Here is a 15,927-nt window from a genome sequence, read left to right as displayed (position 1 = left end):
CCCGCTCCTGCCCTTGCTCTCAGACACACAAGTCTTGAGGATTTCCACAGCACCCTGCGGGTGAGTCAGGGTTAGTGTTAGGGTTTAGAGTTTGTGCTGAAGCCCATGGCAGTGATTTATTCTGAACAGTAAACATGCCGAAGACTTTTTTGCCTTTGTCATGCACTCCCACATCCCTGCAGTGAACTCATTCATTCCCCCCCACTGCAGTGTGAGCACGCCAACTGCGTGTGTTAGCAGGGAGGGTTCCCACCTGCTCAGGCGCGCTGACTGTGCATCAAACACAGGGTCTTGTGTTCACTGATGTTAATGTATCGAGTATCAGGCTTCCTGCCGACCTGCTCAGACAAAACGATTCCTTCCCACTGTCCGTCATAACCCATTTCAACAGGCAGAACTTGCATTGCAATGAGATTTAGGTTCTCGGAAGTATCATGGAGCTCGATTCCCAGCCTCGAGAGGTTAAGATGTTACAGTATATGCATCATCCAAACAAACGCTGTGTGGCTCGGCTGTGCTAGGGGTTACGTGACGTTTCATGGCCTCACCAGAGGTGAGAGCAGCGAAGGTCAGGAGGGCTTCAGAGTTCTCCTCTGCTTCAGCCACTGAGCTCCGAGTCCTAGCTGTCCCACATCAGCCATCAGCTGTTTAAGGACGAGACAGCATGCTTACCAGCATTTTGACTTGGCTACCAGGAGAGAGCTCAGATAGAACAGTCTTTCAGATCCAGCAGGCCTGGCAGATAGGAACTGCAGGCCACTTCCAGGAACAAGCCCTGTCTTTTGATAAATCTGGTGGGAAGCAGCCATGTATATACGAATCGACAGCAAGGGTTCCCGCAAAGGGGAACAGGAATGTCTGGAGATGACGGCTTGCAGGAAGACCTCCTTAAAGAGCTCCACACTCCCCCTGCCAAGTCGCCCCTCTGTTCTGATATCGTTTGCAACCCACAGCGCGGGGCAGCCCTGGTTTCAGCTCTGTTTTCGCTCACTGTCCACTAACAGCGCACACTGGCCAGTCAAGGGCCCGGCTCCAGTTAAGTGCCGCTCTGTGGTCAGCATCCTCAGATGACCGGTGTCTTCCTGCGCCCCAGGCCACGAGCCAGCAGGAGCGCACAGCCCCGTGCCTGTGATGACTCTGTGTTTTAATGGAGCGGGAGTCCCAGCGGTTGAGCCGTGCTTCCTAAATATATCCCGTTTATTTCTGAGCTGGGAACCTGCATAAAGGCAGCTGTCTGTGCTGCTCACTGGCCACAAGGACATGGGCTGGGGCCTGGCTGGCAGCAGGAAGAGCACAGGATGGGTTCTAAAGAGTTTGGAGAACTGTGCTGCCCTGTCCCATCCAGTTTCCTTCAGCTGGGGCTGTGAGCAGGGTGCAGGTTGAACTGGCGCTTTCCTCCGGTGCCACGGGGACTGGGATCCGACCTCCTGGTGCAGCCAGGGGGAGGAGTGTGTCTCCTGCTCCTCACGACGGCCACCCCTCGCCTTTCACCCCTCGGGAGCCTACGACCTTTCAACCTCGGTTTCCTCTCCCCCCACCTGCAGTGTATTCAGCCAGATGAAGCCTGCACTGCAGTCACCATAGAGACGATCCTGGCCATGATGATGCACAAGAAGGTCTCCACCAAGCCGCTGGTCGTGGTCTCCAACGGCCCTGTCCCTGAAGGTATGTGATAGCCGAACCGAGCTTCGAGCACTTGGGTGGGAGTGCAGGATGCTGAAAAGGTCAGGGTGGAGCTGGCGGGGCCTCAGGGGTACGGAGCAGAGCCCGTTGGCATTTCGGGAGACACGAGCGGGGCAGGATCGAGCTGTCCCACTGCGAGGGGCCCCAGTAACACGTGTGTGGTGCGTCCCATATGGTGCAGAGAGGCAGAGCAGGAGAAATCAGAGGCAAAAAAAGAAACACCATGCTGTGCTAAATCTGCTTCGTCGAGGTGATATACAGAGCCTGGGGTTGTGAGTCAGCTGTGAGCGGCCTCGCACAGTGCAGTCCAGCGCTCAGGTATATGCCCCCTGTACTGCAGTGTATGTCCCCCATGCAGATTACCCAAGACTCTTAGGGTGTGTGCAGTCCATATTGAGTAAGGGTGAGTGAAGCCAGGGCTCACCTGTGGAAGTGAGGGCAAAGTTGCTGAGTGGATGGAGCAGACTGGCTGTCTTGGTTTACTGAGCCCCTTCAAAAGTCACCTGAGTTGACTTTGTATAAGACAAAGTGGTCTTTATTCTTTATTGTGTTGTACTGAGAGAAAACGATGGGCAGGAAACAATCTGAAATTGCAATTGAAAGCTGAGATTATCTGCTTGTTTGTCTGGGGCACAGGGGTAGCTTGTTCCCTTAAACAGGGAACAGCAGTGCTCATCGCCGGTGGGCGGGTCCCCGAGCCTCCGCTCACGTCAGAAGCGTGGATTTTGATTTTGACTTCTGCAACTGTGACATCCGCTGAGTGCTTTGAAGTGAAACGCAAGAACTTTCATCTGCTCGCACACCTCTAACCACCCGTCCGATTGATACCAAGATGATGAGAGTTGTGGTTTTGAGAGGCAGTTCGATCCCTCGTGCGTCAGGGTGTCAGGACACAGCCTTCTGAGGTCTCTGTTCTATAAGGTTACAGCTTAATAATCGCACGTGGAGTGCTGCCTGAGAGCGGCACGCAAAGAAGTACTTTCTGCGAGTGTTTGTAACACAAAGACGTCGGTCATTTTTCAAAGGGCACAGGGAACAGACCTGCTTTCATGTCCTTATGGCCCAGGCTTGGACTGCACCCCAGTGTACAGAGACCTGTTTGTGGGCTGGTTTTCTGAAGGCAACCCAGTCTCAGATTCCAGCTGTGTGTTCTATTTTATTACCCTGAAGGTTCGGCAAGTTCACTTTTTTTAGTATGAAAGAGTAGGTGGAGAAGGAAGCAGAAACTGAACCGTTCGTTCTCCTTAACCCCCTTCCACTAGCTGAATGTGAGCGAAGGGCTGCACAGGACTGAGGGAAGCCGCAGAGGAACAGGATCGCGCAGGGGGGCGAAGCAGTAATGCAGTAATGACTGAATGGTGGTTCAGCTCTGTCAGACAATGCTCGGCTATCAGACGCTGATCTGGCCGCTCTGGGGTTCCACTACCTCACCTCAGCTCGGCTCTCTTGCTTTCTCCAGCCAGAAGGCATCGATTCCGAGAGGCGAATAAAAAGCCGTCACAGAGCGAAAAGCCCTGACGGATAATGCAGTGTGTTTGGAGCTCAGATGAAGTGCGCTAATCTTGGCGGACGGCTGTGCGCACAAGCAGGGGCCTGTGGGTTGAGCTACACCAGTGTCTGTGATAAGACGAGCGTCCCGGGCCAGAGGCAACCTGCCAGCAGCCTGGAGGACACCAGCGCCCCCTCTCCGCCCTGGGTGGAACAGCTTCTAACTCCAGAAGTCCCCTGAGCACAACCTCTTACTCCAGCCCTTCAGCTTGTTTATTAGTCAAACTTTGCTCACAAAGTGACTGGGGCCTTATTTGTTATTCTTGTGTGTGTGTTTATCCTGTACTGTCTTCAGAACTAGTCCCAGGATCATTTGTCTGGCACTGTGACTCTTTCCCAACCCCCTGTTCTCTGACTCCAGTCTTGCACTGACCTGGGGTGTAGCACCGCGGTCTGGGCTGCTGAAGGCTCAGCACACTGTCCTGAGGCGCAGAGACAGGAGATAAGAGGGTGAGGGGTACTTGCTAGATTAGATGTGCTGGTGAAGACCCAGCTCCTTCGTGAGAGAGGAGTGAAAATCGGAGGTGTTAAAATCTCAGTCACACACATTCCTCAGGGCTGGCTGTGTTTGCTGAAGCAGAGGACAGCACAGATTGTGAGGCACAGGGATGAGACTGGAGGTAACCCCGTGCCCTGCCCGGTAGGGTTCTGTACCCCTGGTTCAGAATACCCCCACCCCAAGAGTCTTTTATCGCCGCATCTTCACAGGTGCAAGACCAGCTTCTAGAATTAAGAAAAATTTCCCCTTAGTGCCCTCTGAGAAGAAGCTAGAGAGCTGTAATACCAGCCTGTTGAGCTGATCAGTCATCAGGCTGCAATTAATAAAGAGGAGCATTGCCAATGGAGGGCAAATTAATGCTTCCAACACTGATGGTGTTTCACAGCTGATAGTCAGTAGTCTAGTTCTTTACATAATAGACTTCAGAAATACAGAGTTACAGTTAAAAGCTTTAAATTGAAACATGTTTACCAGGGTGCTCTTCTGCTTTCAGGTCCTCCCACAAGGAAAGATGTGCCAGAAACAGAGCCCCCTCCTGAGTGTGAGTACGGTCACGAACCCCGATTACTCTCATCTCACTGTGTGAAACGGACTTCACAACCTTTTTATATCAGGATTTATGTATTCAATATGGTTATTTCATTGTATGTAATACTTTGGCGTGGGTGTTGCAGAAGGAGTACAAACTTCAGTGGACTTGTGTGTATACTGTATTCTCCTTGAAGTAGCAGACAGAAGGGCATTGCACAGGCAGTGACACGGTTGGAAAATGTTTTGTTCTGCAGATGTAATCTATGGCCTGGACACTCCCACTGTGGTTGGAATCGCCTTCGCAGCTTTCGTGATTGGAGCTCTGCTGACGGCAGCCTTGTGGTTCATTTATTCTCACACAGGTGAGTCTTTCACACGTGTGTTCGTCCCCGACCGAGTCATGTGCTGTTGCCTGATTACCTGATGGGGCGTCTGCGAGGCGCTTCAGATCGACAGCCTGAGCTCACATCTAAAACTGGATCCCTTTAAAGACTTCATACAGTGTACACCTCTGTTCCAGTTTGTTTGGCTTTTGCTTTAATTATTAAAGCAGGCGCTTTTCCGAAAATAATCAGGACCTTTTCCCAAGGACGGTGAATCTCCATACAATGGCCTGACAATGGCTGGAAAGTCCCTCCCGCCCTGCGGTACGAGGGCTCCCCGCGAGGTCTCGGCCTGTACAGGAAGAGATCAATCCCAGCTGCTGGGTGCCAAGGCCTTCCTCAGTGTCTGGAGGGCAGAAGCCATAGGGTCCCAGGAGTGGCAGGAGGAGGAAAGGAAGGAGGTCACTGGCCTCAGGCTCTACTGAGATTGCAAAGCAGATACTCCCCTCGCTGAAGGCTGCCTGGGCCTGGCACTCGGCCGCTCTCTCCTGCATCTAGGAGAACAGTCTCTCCTGTGCTGTTTTGCTTTATGACGGTATCACATTGGACCATGGTTTAACCTCCGTGGCTGCAAATTTACAGGAGCCACAGAGATGGGGGAAAACGCTCTCTTAAACCGCGGGGCTCAGTGCTGAGAAGGAGAGAGAGGGTCCGTGCGTTCTTTGGCGAGCTCAAGCAGATGGTATCTCTCCACGCCAAGAAAGCGAATCGCTGGTTGTGGCTGGAGTTGCGTCACTGTTGCTGCTTGTTTATTAAGGGCTGTAGAAAGGCTGTACATTCCTGCAGCGCAGCTGAGAGGTGAAATAAGTGCAGCTCTTCAACAGGTCCAAGGAGACCACAGAGTATCTGTATCCTTTTGTTTTTGCTGGCATCTCCTGAGAAGAACTCGTTTTTTCTTCCTTCCTTTTTATTACTTTATTTCCCTAGAAAGACTCAGCAATTTAGTCAGGTGCAGAAACATAAGCAAAGCAGCTCGGTCACGTGGACAGGGTGTCCAGGAAATACAAGCTCAGATCGGAGCTGGGCTGTGTGAGGGCATTGTTGGGACGGTGCAGAGCAGGTGTGTCCGTGTGTCGGTAATTAAAAGGGTCCACATCTGTCTGGCAGCCGTCTGTATGCAGGTTTCAACTCATGGCATCAGATCTGCAATAGAGCATGACTGGATACTCAAACAGTGTGCTGGTGTCCTAACACAAAGCAAGCCATTGTGCTGAGTTTATCCGTTTTTGATGGATTTCTTTTTAGGTTTCAGAGGTAATAACACTGTTGGTTGTTTTTTTTTTCGAAGAGAGCTTGGCCACTTAATTACTGAATCATTTAAGACAGCCGGTAAGCCACAAAGAGAGGGCCGCAGCACAGTGACAGTGGATGGGCATGGAGGTTCATGATATCATGCCCTGCTCCACCTCTGATTCCTCTCCATGAATGTTGCGGCTGCTTCCTCAGCAGCTCTGTTCCCCTCCAGTCTGGCTCCAGCTCCGTCGGCACATTCACTTCCTGCCCTGCTGGGTCCCCTTCCAGCTTCGGCCTCCTCTCACTTCTTGGGCTCTGTGGTTCACAGCGCAGCAGCAGAGCTTGTTCCTGTGGGTGGGGATCTCGGGAAATCAGGTTTCAGGCTCATCACACTGCCATTCTGTGCATTGCAGAAGCCGAGCCATCGTCCCCTATGGTAGTGTTTTCCTCTTTCGAATAAGGATGTGCAATTGATTAGCTGATAGCTTGGCCCAATATTGACATGAAGGGATCAATCTCCACACCTTTCACAGGTACTCCACTCCCTCTTATCCACATGCGGATCCGGGCAGTCTGGGCTCTCCTGCTGCCCTGTTACAGTACACTTCTGAAAGATTTTCATCACTCTTTACTTTCAGGCTAGACAGATGTTCCTATATTTTCACTGACATCTAAATGCATTAATTTGAATGTTTTCTTTTTTCCACCTTTTTATGTCCTGATTGCTTGTAGTTCCAGTAAACAGACATTTTTTTTTCAAGGAGTGTAGGAGTTCAGACCTTGAGTGAAGAATTAAATGGAATTAACAAAGAATTAAGCATTGCTGAACAGTGAAACATAAAATTGTGTGACTTCAGAGATCATCAGAAATCTCACTCTTTCTCGGCTGTTGGTCTCTTCACCTGCCCAACAGATTATTTCTAATCACAGATGATTAAGACAGAATTTTGATCTGAGTGCCTTAAAATATAGCTGTTAAATCCTGAGGCATTTAGACAAACAGTAATAATTACATGGCGGTTGTTCAGTAACTGCAGCCCTTAAAGTCTGAGTGATCAAATCAAACGAGAAAACTGACCACTATGGTTCTTTGGAAAACTACTCAGACAAAAGTGAGACAAAAACATTGCTTTAGACACTTTTCTAAATTAATAATAAAATGTGGAATGTTTTATGGGACCTATTTGGGTTTTTGCAGCATGAAAACCCAGCATGGTATTTGGGAACTGCAGTTTTGGGATCTGATACTTTTATGGTAAAAGTGAAATGTGTTAGTCAGATTGTTGTGAGGATGTTGAAGTGGACAAAGAATGTCAGACTTCCTGATGAGTGAAGCTGTGCAGTTTCCCCTGGCTGAGATAAGGGAGTCAGTGACTTCCAGTCACTCTGTAAAGGGAGGCTGCCTATATACTGCCAGTAACCGGCCAATTTCCTTCTCTTTCCCTTTCACACCATCTGCATAATTACAATCTGTGTGCACTGAGCTCCTAATAGCTCAAGGGTTCAAACTTACTTGTTTTGCTTTTTATCGGCATCTGTTTATTTAAATGGCGTCTAGACATGGGTCAGGTTGTAATTTCTATCCCTTAAAAACCAGACTGACCTTCCACTGCAGCTAAGTATATGATACAAGACACTTTGCCTGACCACGGCAGCCTGCAGCTCCAGTTTAATATCAGGGTGCCAGTACTCATATCGCCTGGAAATGAATTTTCAACATTTTGGTGGGTTTCTATTTTCGGACACTTTGCTGCGCAGACGTGCAGGAAGTGTAGGTTTTTTTTTACAGTGTTAAGTTTTCTGCACACTAGCAGAGCGATATAGGTAACCAGATATACTGTTTTTAAAGGAACAATCGGTTTCTTGTATCCAATGGTACATAACAGGCTACTGTGGATCTTCTTCTTTCAGGACTCGTTACGAGCAGTAGCAGTGGATCTGTAAATCTCATACTGAAACAAGGTGCTCACAGGGCCGTCAGACAGTCAGACAAGCGTTTTCTGGAGCTGTAGGCTGCAGTTGTTCTGGTGGCTGTGCCATTGGTCTGGTAAGGGTGCGGTGTTGTCAGTCCATGCCACAGGAAGGCACCAGTGCACCATGCAAGCACAGAAAAAGCCCCAGTTCCTATGAGGGGGTACAGACCTCTGGCACATGAGGACAAGCCCTACCTTTAGGCAAAGGAAAACCTGAGAAATAAAACCTCCTGGCCCAGCGAGCACACAGAGCCAGTCACTCAGTAGTTTTGCCTGTCTGTTGGACATTGTAATAAGCAGTCCCTTGTGCATTACAAGAAGAGGTACCATGAGATCAGCTGGTTGTGTATATTCTGGACAATAATTTAAAATGTCACCATCAAGCCCGAATGTATGGAATAGGAATACCTGTGGAATATGGTCTGAATTTTTTTTAATGTACCCTGGACTTCCAAAACACTGCGGAGAGAGAATGACCTTTTCACCCCTCCTCGAGTTCTTTAGCCTTTATGTTATAAATGGACTTTCAGAGACGTGGACTGAAAGGCTGTTTTCTCATGTATGTGTGTGTGAGATGTGAGTACCTAAAAGGCTGTGCTTCACTCCCAAGCTGGGATTGAGGATATGTTCTGTTTTTAGCCAAAGCTCTTGGCAGCTCTCTTTCAGCAGAGGGGCCAGAAAAAGGGGATGCTTTCGGCTGATCCACCTCTCCGATGGAAAATGGGCTCTTTTTTTCTTAGCTGCTGATAAAAGGCCACTCCACACACTGCCACCGTCCCCACACAGCCCACAGGAAGGGAGGGACCCGCACAACAAACAACTGGCAGACACAGAGCATATCTCACATTTTTACACCCGCAGCAAACACGCCAGACGTGGAACACAAATTACCGCTCTTCGAAATGCTACAGTCCCTCTCTGCTAGACGAGCATTCCATCCAGAACGGGAATCTGACTCGTCTTGTGATTGTCCACGAATGTCCGGAGGCTCCGTCGCGGGAGTCGCCAGGAGGCACGAGACGAGTACAAGGTGCAGCACCCAGCAGCCGCAGGCCGGACTCCATGGCGGCCAGGGCCCGCCTGCTGCTTACGCTGCTGGTTTTGACTAAGCGCTGGAAACTGGAGAGCGAGGGAGAGGGCTGGAAGAAGAGGAGAAAGCTCTGCTCCTCTGATCCTTTCCTCGGATGTCTGTAGCTGTCTGCTCTCGCCGCTGTTTCCCGTTTCTTCCCCTGCGGACCGCAGTGTGGCTCCTCTGTGCGCCAGCCTTCAGGCTCCGCTGAAGAAACCCGCCCAGGGGGAGGCAGACAGCTGGGACAGTACCTGGCAAATCCGCCTGCTGTATTTCAGCACTGTGGAGTGAGGCACAGTGACGGATGTAGAGCGACTTGATATTTCTATAACAGCAGCCAACAACTGACCTGCCAGATCCATCACACTGACGCAGGTCAGCCGCTGCAGGTTCAGATGGATTAAAGGCCACTCAAAGTGCTGAACAAGTTGAGCACGCTTAAAATCTGATGGCTAGAATCTGTCTTAACTTTGCGAAAGCATTTGTGACTCCCAGTCCCTGGAGACTTTCACAATAGAAGTGTTTGCTAAATTAAACTTATCCTGAACACAAAACTCAATAACATCCAAGAAAGAAACAGAATACAGACTTTTCCTCTTTTCTTTATTCTGGGGTAGACCACAGGCATCTCTGAATTGCAAGGCCCGCTTGCAGTATAAAGCTCCAATGACAGCGAGAGCAGAACTCCCCGCGCGGTGTTCAGAGCTGAGGCTCTGCCATGAGGGGCCCGCGATGGGCACGTTGCAGAGACTCGCTGGCCTCCAGGCCTCTACGTTTTGACAGTTCTGCTGTGCCTCTTTCACCAGGTGAGGCGGCCGGAAGACACCAAGTCCCCACGTCACCCCTGGCCTCCGAAAACAGCAGCGCGGCCCACAGTATCGGCAGCACACAAAGCACCCCCTGTTCCAGCAGTAGTACGGTCTAACCCAGGGGCCGGAGCCGCGCAGGGAGGCCGGAAGAGGCCAGGGCTCTGTGGCGAGTGTTTGTTGACTTTAGCTTTCCCAGGACGAAAGGAATTATTTTGGGTTGCTTTTGAAGGCAGAGAAGGGTGTTTGATTTTATTCTCTTTCTCTCTCTAACTCTTTCTCTCCCTCGACGTTGAAAAAAAAATCACCTGCCGTTGTCCTCCCGCTGGCTGCAGTGGGGGGGGAGCCTTTCCGTTCTCTCCAGAAGAAATTCCGAGACCGTGCGGCAGAATGACTACTAGTGATCATCCCACAGTGGGACTCCTGAAAACAAGACAGAACCAAAGCAAAGAGAAAACGCAGCTGTGCTTCGGAAACGCCAACCGGTTCTGTTTTCTTTTCCAAATGCTGCTTTCTACAACTAAAGAAAAACTTTACTTTTATTTTTTATTTTATATGGTCTTGTATAGCTTGTAAATGTTATAGTATATATACCTGAAAGGGATTCAAGAAAAGCTAAGAGCTTATTTGTAAAAGAATGTATTTGTCCATATTGTAAATAGGCCCCTAGTGTTAGACTGACATTGAAAGTATAAAACACCTTGAGCACGACATCTTTTTTTCAGTTTGCCAAGTAATTGCATTGCACAGACGGCATCTAGCCAGTATTTCTTACAGCTCATATATAAATGCTACGTATTATTTTGCCAAAAATATCAGATACTTAATACTCTTAGTTTTTCTATGTGTTCTTGGTCTGGGATTGTGTACAGCAAGAGTGAAAATGAGCGTTTGTGCGCATTTCTGAAGGATGGGGCATTAGAACTGAGATAATAACTAAAGGAGAAGAAATAATTAGTGAGTGTTAAATGATTGTGCTTCTCCTGGGTCTTACACCACTATCTCTTCCTTTTTGAGGTTATTGTTATGTTGTTTAATTCCCTTTTTGTGTAATGCCAGATAACCAATTCCTCTGCTTTAATCTTGCAAGGGATTGAGAGGAATGCCAGACCTTCTGAACGGCCACGCACTGAGCAGGCGGACCTGAGCAGGCTTGTGGGGTTAAAAGGGGAAGGAGCCCAGAAGTCCCTGGGAGTTAGGGGGTCAGAATGCTTCTCTCCTGTTTAACACAGCTGCTGAGATGTGAGAGGTGCCCCGGCGAGAATCTATTGCTCTGTTCAAAACGGCAACACCAGCACACAATAACCAGTATAACAATAAGCAACAGCCCAAAATACCCTTGTGGTTTCAGTGGCTTTGCCTGACTTGAGCTTCCCAGGAGCCAGTGATACATCACAGATGCAGTCCAGTTGCCTGGGACACTGTCACTGTCCGTTCTGCCGCACGGAAAGGCAGAAGGGAGGTGGGCAGCAGCAGTGCTCTGGGCCCAGGTGAGTTAGGCCTCATCACCGCAGTCCGGTAAACTGAAAAGAGGCGTGCTTCACGGTAATGACCGTGTCCCCGTGAGGCACATTATTTTCACATAAGATGGTCTTTTCTCATCTTTGCTTCTGAAATTTAACTCCTTTCTTAATTCACTCATTTTAGCAAGATAGATACTTTTATGTGCCTGCACAGCTTCACTGATACATGTGTGCATGGTGTTGCTGTACTGTGCGTGTTTGTTGTTCGTTAGCCAGTATGAGCAATATAATCCCACAGCCCTCTATCAAATTAAAACCTACAGCTGTAAGTCCTATTTATGATGTACCTTCTCAAAATCGATTGTATTTTTTTGGAAATAAAAGGGATTGGAATAAAAAAACAGGGCAGAAGGGAGAGCAGAACAGATTTGATTCATACAGAGCAATCAGTGTATATATTTAGTCAGAAAAAGCAAATCTGTATTTAGACATCAAAATCAGAATTTTGAACTAATTCTTTAACAATGTTGCTTGCTGCTGACGTTTCTTTTTAGAATGTATTTTATTTTAAAGCTTCTAAGTAATTGTGAGTGTGTCAAACTTGTATAGATGTCTTCAGAGAAGACCAAGTATTTTAGTAACAGATATTTTTATTGTGGACAGCTTGTATAAAGTCATATTTGTTTTAAAATATTTACTTAAATAGAGCCAACCTATAATTTTGTATTCTTCTTACATCATGTACTGTGAATTTTTTGTGCCTTGTTGTTGGGTTTTCTACTACTCTGTAAATACCTTGCTTTGTTACTGTGACCAGTACTATGCTTTAAATACGATTGTGTGTACATATGTGTTGGTGTGGTGAAAAGGTGATGCTCTTTAAAAAGACAAGAAATAGCGCAGTACAGGCAGCCTGTATTGGTCAGGTGTTCGAGCCCAGATGTCACCGAGACAATCCACCTCTGTCCAGGAGCTGAAGGTGTGTGAAACACTGGGGTCTGGGAGATTCAGCCAGCTGTAGAATGAACTCACATGCATCCATCTCAGACAGAAGTTAATCTCGCTTGCAAATGAGCTTCTGGAGGAGAAAATGTCAAAAACCTGTTTCTTTAAACCTCACGACCACCGTCACAGCTTTCATTAAAATGAGCACTACAGCTTTTTTCTCGTGAATAAAACCTCTCCCCACGATCCTCTTAACGTCCTGGACGCCTCCGAATGAAGTGTTTTGGTTCAGGACACTCCGAAGTGTCATTGGATGTGGAGGAGAGTAAAATCTTTATAAACATGAGCCTCCTCCTCCTGCCCGTGTAGACAGTTGCGTTTAGACTGCCCGCGACGTGTTCAGACAGCTGTGGGTGAACGATGACTCCGATTTGCTCAATTTCTAAAAGAAAGCTGCGTACAGGCAGCAGTCGGCAGTTTGTGGCCTGTTTAATTGAGAGGCATTCCAGTGGTTTTGTGACTGGTGTTATCAGATGTGGCAGTCCTATTGGAGCGTTGCTACTGCAGCAGCTCCTTCGCTTAACCCTCTGGGAGCTGCTGGCTTTGGGAAACCTACAGCTTTATGGGGGGGGGGAGGCATGGATCCCCTTGGGGCTCTCTGTGCCTGAGCACCACCAGTGCAAGGCTGCATCCCGTTTCTAGCAGCATGCCCTGAGGGCAGCACAGTCCGTTCTCACAGAGGGGGGGGCCTTCTGGGCTCCTCAGGAGGCTGCTGGTCGCTCTGCACGCCGGGGCAGAAACGTCCCCCCGGCACGGGTCTGCCGGCCCCCTTGTCTGCGATCATGGAGCGCGGTCCAGCAGAGCAGCAGGAAGCCCCGCTCTCCGCGTGTGTCCGAAGAGCCACACGGTTAACAGCGCCGCAGGGAGGAGACACCCAGGGGCCATTACTTTAGCCCTTTATAAAATGTGGTAAAATTGAGGCTGTAATTGTTTCTTTTGGTTTCCGGCAGCCATTTCTCTGACGTCTATCTACCTCACGGTTTTATGTTTTGCTCTTGGTATGGGTGTTAGGCGTACCTCCTAGCTGTCATGACTTGCTTGACACTGGCGGGACTGGCGGGTCAGGAGGCACAGGGATGAAGCTCGAGGCCCAGGAGAGTCGGGGTGGTGGATCACAGGGAAGCGGGGGGCTCGTAAACTGCTCTGGGAGAGGACCCCCGGGGATCAGCAGCCCGTTAACAAGGCATGCTGGCTGCTCTTCACCTGTTCCACAACGTCTAGCATGTCCCTTCCGGGACGACCGTCTGAAGGAAGTGAAAATCTTTACATAGTAAAAGGGACATATTTCAGTCCACAGGGGGGGGGGGCTTGTTGGTATTGTAATTCAGCCTGGTTGGGTGTTGCATTGTACTGGACAGGAAGCACTTATACCAAACTGGCCAGGCTGGTCACTTCTGGGGTTTGAACTTTTTCCAGCTCGGTAAGCTGTTGTACAGAATATCTACTTTTATATACACAGTGCCTTTTTGTATGCTTTTATACGCATAATAAATTCTTATGATTATTATCCACTGTCTTGTTTTGTAATCATTTAACTTGACCATTATGAAAATGAAATTGTGCTGCAAGGCCAGTCTGGGTTGAGTTTTTACACATCAAGGGCTTCCTCTCCGTTCTGCTTTTGCTGTGCTTAATATCCATGTTCAGTCAAGAAGATGATTAATCAACTAATAGATTGGGCCTTTTCAGCATAAGAAAAGTTAACACACCCTTTTCTCTGTGATGGACTGAGAAAAGTGGTCTGTAGATCCCCAACCTTCAAACAATAACACATCTGTAACAGATTTAAACAGAGGAGAATTCTGCCGAGTTCTAGACAGTTGTCTGTTTTCTGAAACAACACCAAACTGTTTTGGTGTGGGGCCTCCACAACAGCGGGTTCAGTCCTCTCAGGTCATGAGATAAAGCTGAAGAGGTCCAGACTACTCCTCGCTGGAGAAACCTGGGAGATGAATTCGACTCATGAACCTCTGGGACTGTTGCAGCACTTTAGCCGCCAACGTTTTTAATCATATTGCCACAGCCCAAATAAAACAGCTCTGAAAAGCTGAGCGTGCACTAGGCAGGCTGGAAGCCAACCGGGCTGCCATCTAAAAGCCATGGGCTAGGGAGCTGCACCGATTGGCTCCACCAGTAAAGGCCATAAGTAATGCGGGTTGAGCTCTTTGACCCCAGGTTCGAGCCTGGGTCATGTCACTAGCGAACTGCGAGTGGGAATGGCCAAGCAGTGGCAGCTGGCTGAGCACCACTGGGGGAGGGGGGAGTAGGATTGATACACCAGAGGTCTCTCAGCAACATGGCACCCCCTGTGGCCTCCCAGGGGCTTGCAGTGCCATTGGGGAGGAGCAAGACAAGCTGAGATTCTGAAAACAACTGCTGCCCTAACCCACAGGCACTGGAAAAAACACCAGCTCACCTGGTTCTCCATCTTCACTTCAATTAACAAGACACCCAAGGATCAAATTTGTGTTAATCCTCTGCCTACTCATGACACCTCTTCCCCAAGCCCCAGATCTTCTCTCCCAGCTGATCCTCTCTGTTTCTCTGAGAGCATGTCATCTAGACTCACCTCTGGGAGCAGTCCCCTCCAGACTCTGCACACCTCCTGAAGCCCTGCTCCTCCTAGCCGCCTTCATAAGCCTCTTCGTTATCCTGGAGGCGTGAGCAATTCCACACAAAGCCTCTCCTTTCCCTCACCTGGAATTTCACCCTCTCTGAGTGCTAATTACTCACTCAGAGCAGCTGCATCTCATCCAGCAGGTTTTCTCAATTAACAGCTGGCCCTTCTGACACTGCGGCACTCTGAAAGGGTGACAGTCTGCATTTTGAAATTGGGAAAGCAAATTTGCAAGAAAGTTACAACCCTGCATTTTTTAAAATGTGCTGTTCTTTCTTTCTTTCTGTCTGTCTGACTGGCTTTGAGGTCTTTTTTTCCCTCAAAACCAGACCTGAGCCACAATACAGAGAAAAATACAGAGTCAGACTTGACCGCAACAGATTTAAAAAGTTACTGGTTTGTGGTCTGGCTGCTTGTTTGCTCTGTGCTAGACTGGCCGAGAGAAACCTCACCTGCTCCTTCAAGCAGTTCTCTGCCCAGGAGGAAGAAGCAGTATTTTCACAGGACTCAACAGTCTCTTCCAAAAACGAGAAGCGGAATGTTTATTCTTGAACAGCGTTTTTCTGAGAGGTGAGTCTTTCTATGTGCACTGCTTGTAAAGGAAAAAGGTTTGTTTTTTGCTTGCAGAGGCAGCAACATTTTGAAGCTCGCAACTTTCAAAACTGCAGCGTCCACTTTAAATGAGAAGAAAAGCCTTTCCTCTGCCTCAGGACCGATTGATTAATAGCAGAGTTTTACACAGTGTAAGGCTGAACATGTCACCCAGGTGGGGCTGTGCTTCTGTTGTGGATGAAGTGGCTTTGCTTCTGCCTGTAAACCTTTAGGATAAAACGTGTTATACACTGTAAATGCAATTAAGTCATACACAGTAAAAAATTCAAACTGAGTAGAGAAGGATAAAAAAAACACAGGAAATCCGTGCAGACTCCAGTAAATGCATGACATAAGCACATGGTATACCCGTGGGAAAACCTTAGAAATCTTGCCGTGCGAGCTTAACAGAATAAACTTCGCTAAGGGTCCAGTTTCTGAGATGAAGACCCGACACCCATTGAATCAGCAAAACCTTGTGATGACGGCTACTCCCCAGATGGCCAGAAGCGCTCCAGTGTCCTGA

At 48.6% G+C, this 15,927-nt stretch overlaps 1 protein-coding gene across 4 annotated transcripts in view; it reads left to right on the top strand.

Annotated features, from left to right (window-relative positions):
- The window catches only part of tgfbr3 (transforming growth factor, beta receptor III), an 86,681-nt gene extending 72,981 nt beyond the window's left edge, over window positions 1–13,700 (top strand). For 2 of the 4 annotated variants that reach the window (XM_088927054.1, XM_088927052.1), the window contains exons 14-17: window positions 1,545–1,665; window positions 4,224–4,271; window positions 4,516–4,623; window positions 9,726–13,700. In XM_088927054.1, coding sequence (XP_088783180.1) covers window positions 1,545–1,665; window positions 4,224–4,271; window positions 4,516–4,623; window positions 9,726–9,844 — 396 coding nt within the window. In that variant the 3' untranslated portion in view covers window positions 9,845–13,700. The remainder of the gene's footprint in view (window positions 1–1,544; window positions 1,666–4,223; window positions 4,272–4,515; window positions 4,624–9,725) is intronic. The other 2 variants (XR_016093732.1, XM_088927053.1) reach the window with 2 other exon arrangements.
- Window positions 13,701–15,927: the final 2,227 nt, after the last annotated feature.

This window comes from Atractosteus spatula, chromosome 11, assembly GCF_055471065.1.
Source record: "Atractosteus spatula isolate fAtrSpa1 chromosome 11, fAtrSpa1.hap1, whole genome shotgun sequence".
Lineage (NCBI taxonomy): Eukaryota > Metazoa > Chordata > Actinopteri > Semionotiformes > Lepisosteidae > Atractosteus > Atractosteus spatula.
The sequence above is the reverse complement of the archived record's forward strand: the minus strand, read 5'-3'. Positions and strand labels throughout refer to the sequence as shown.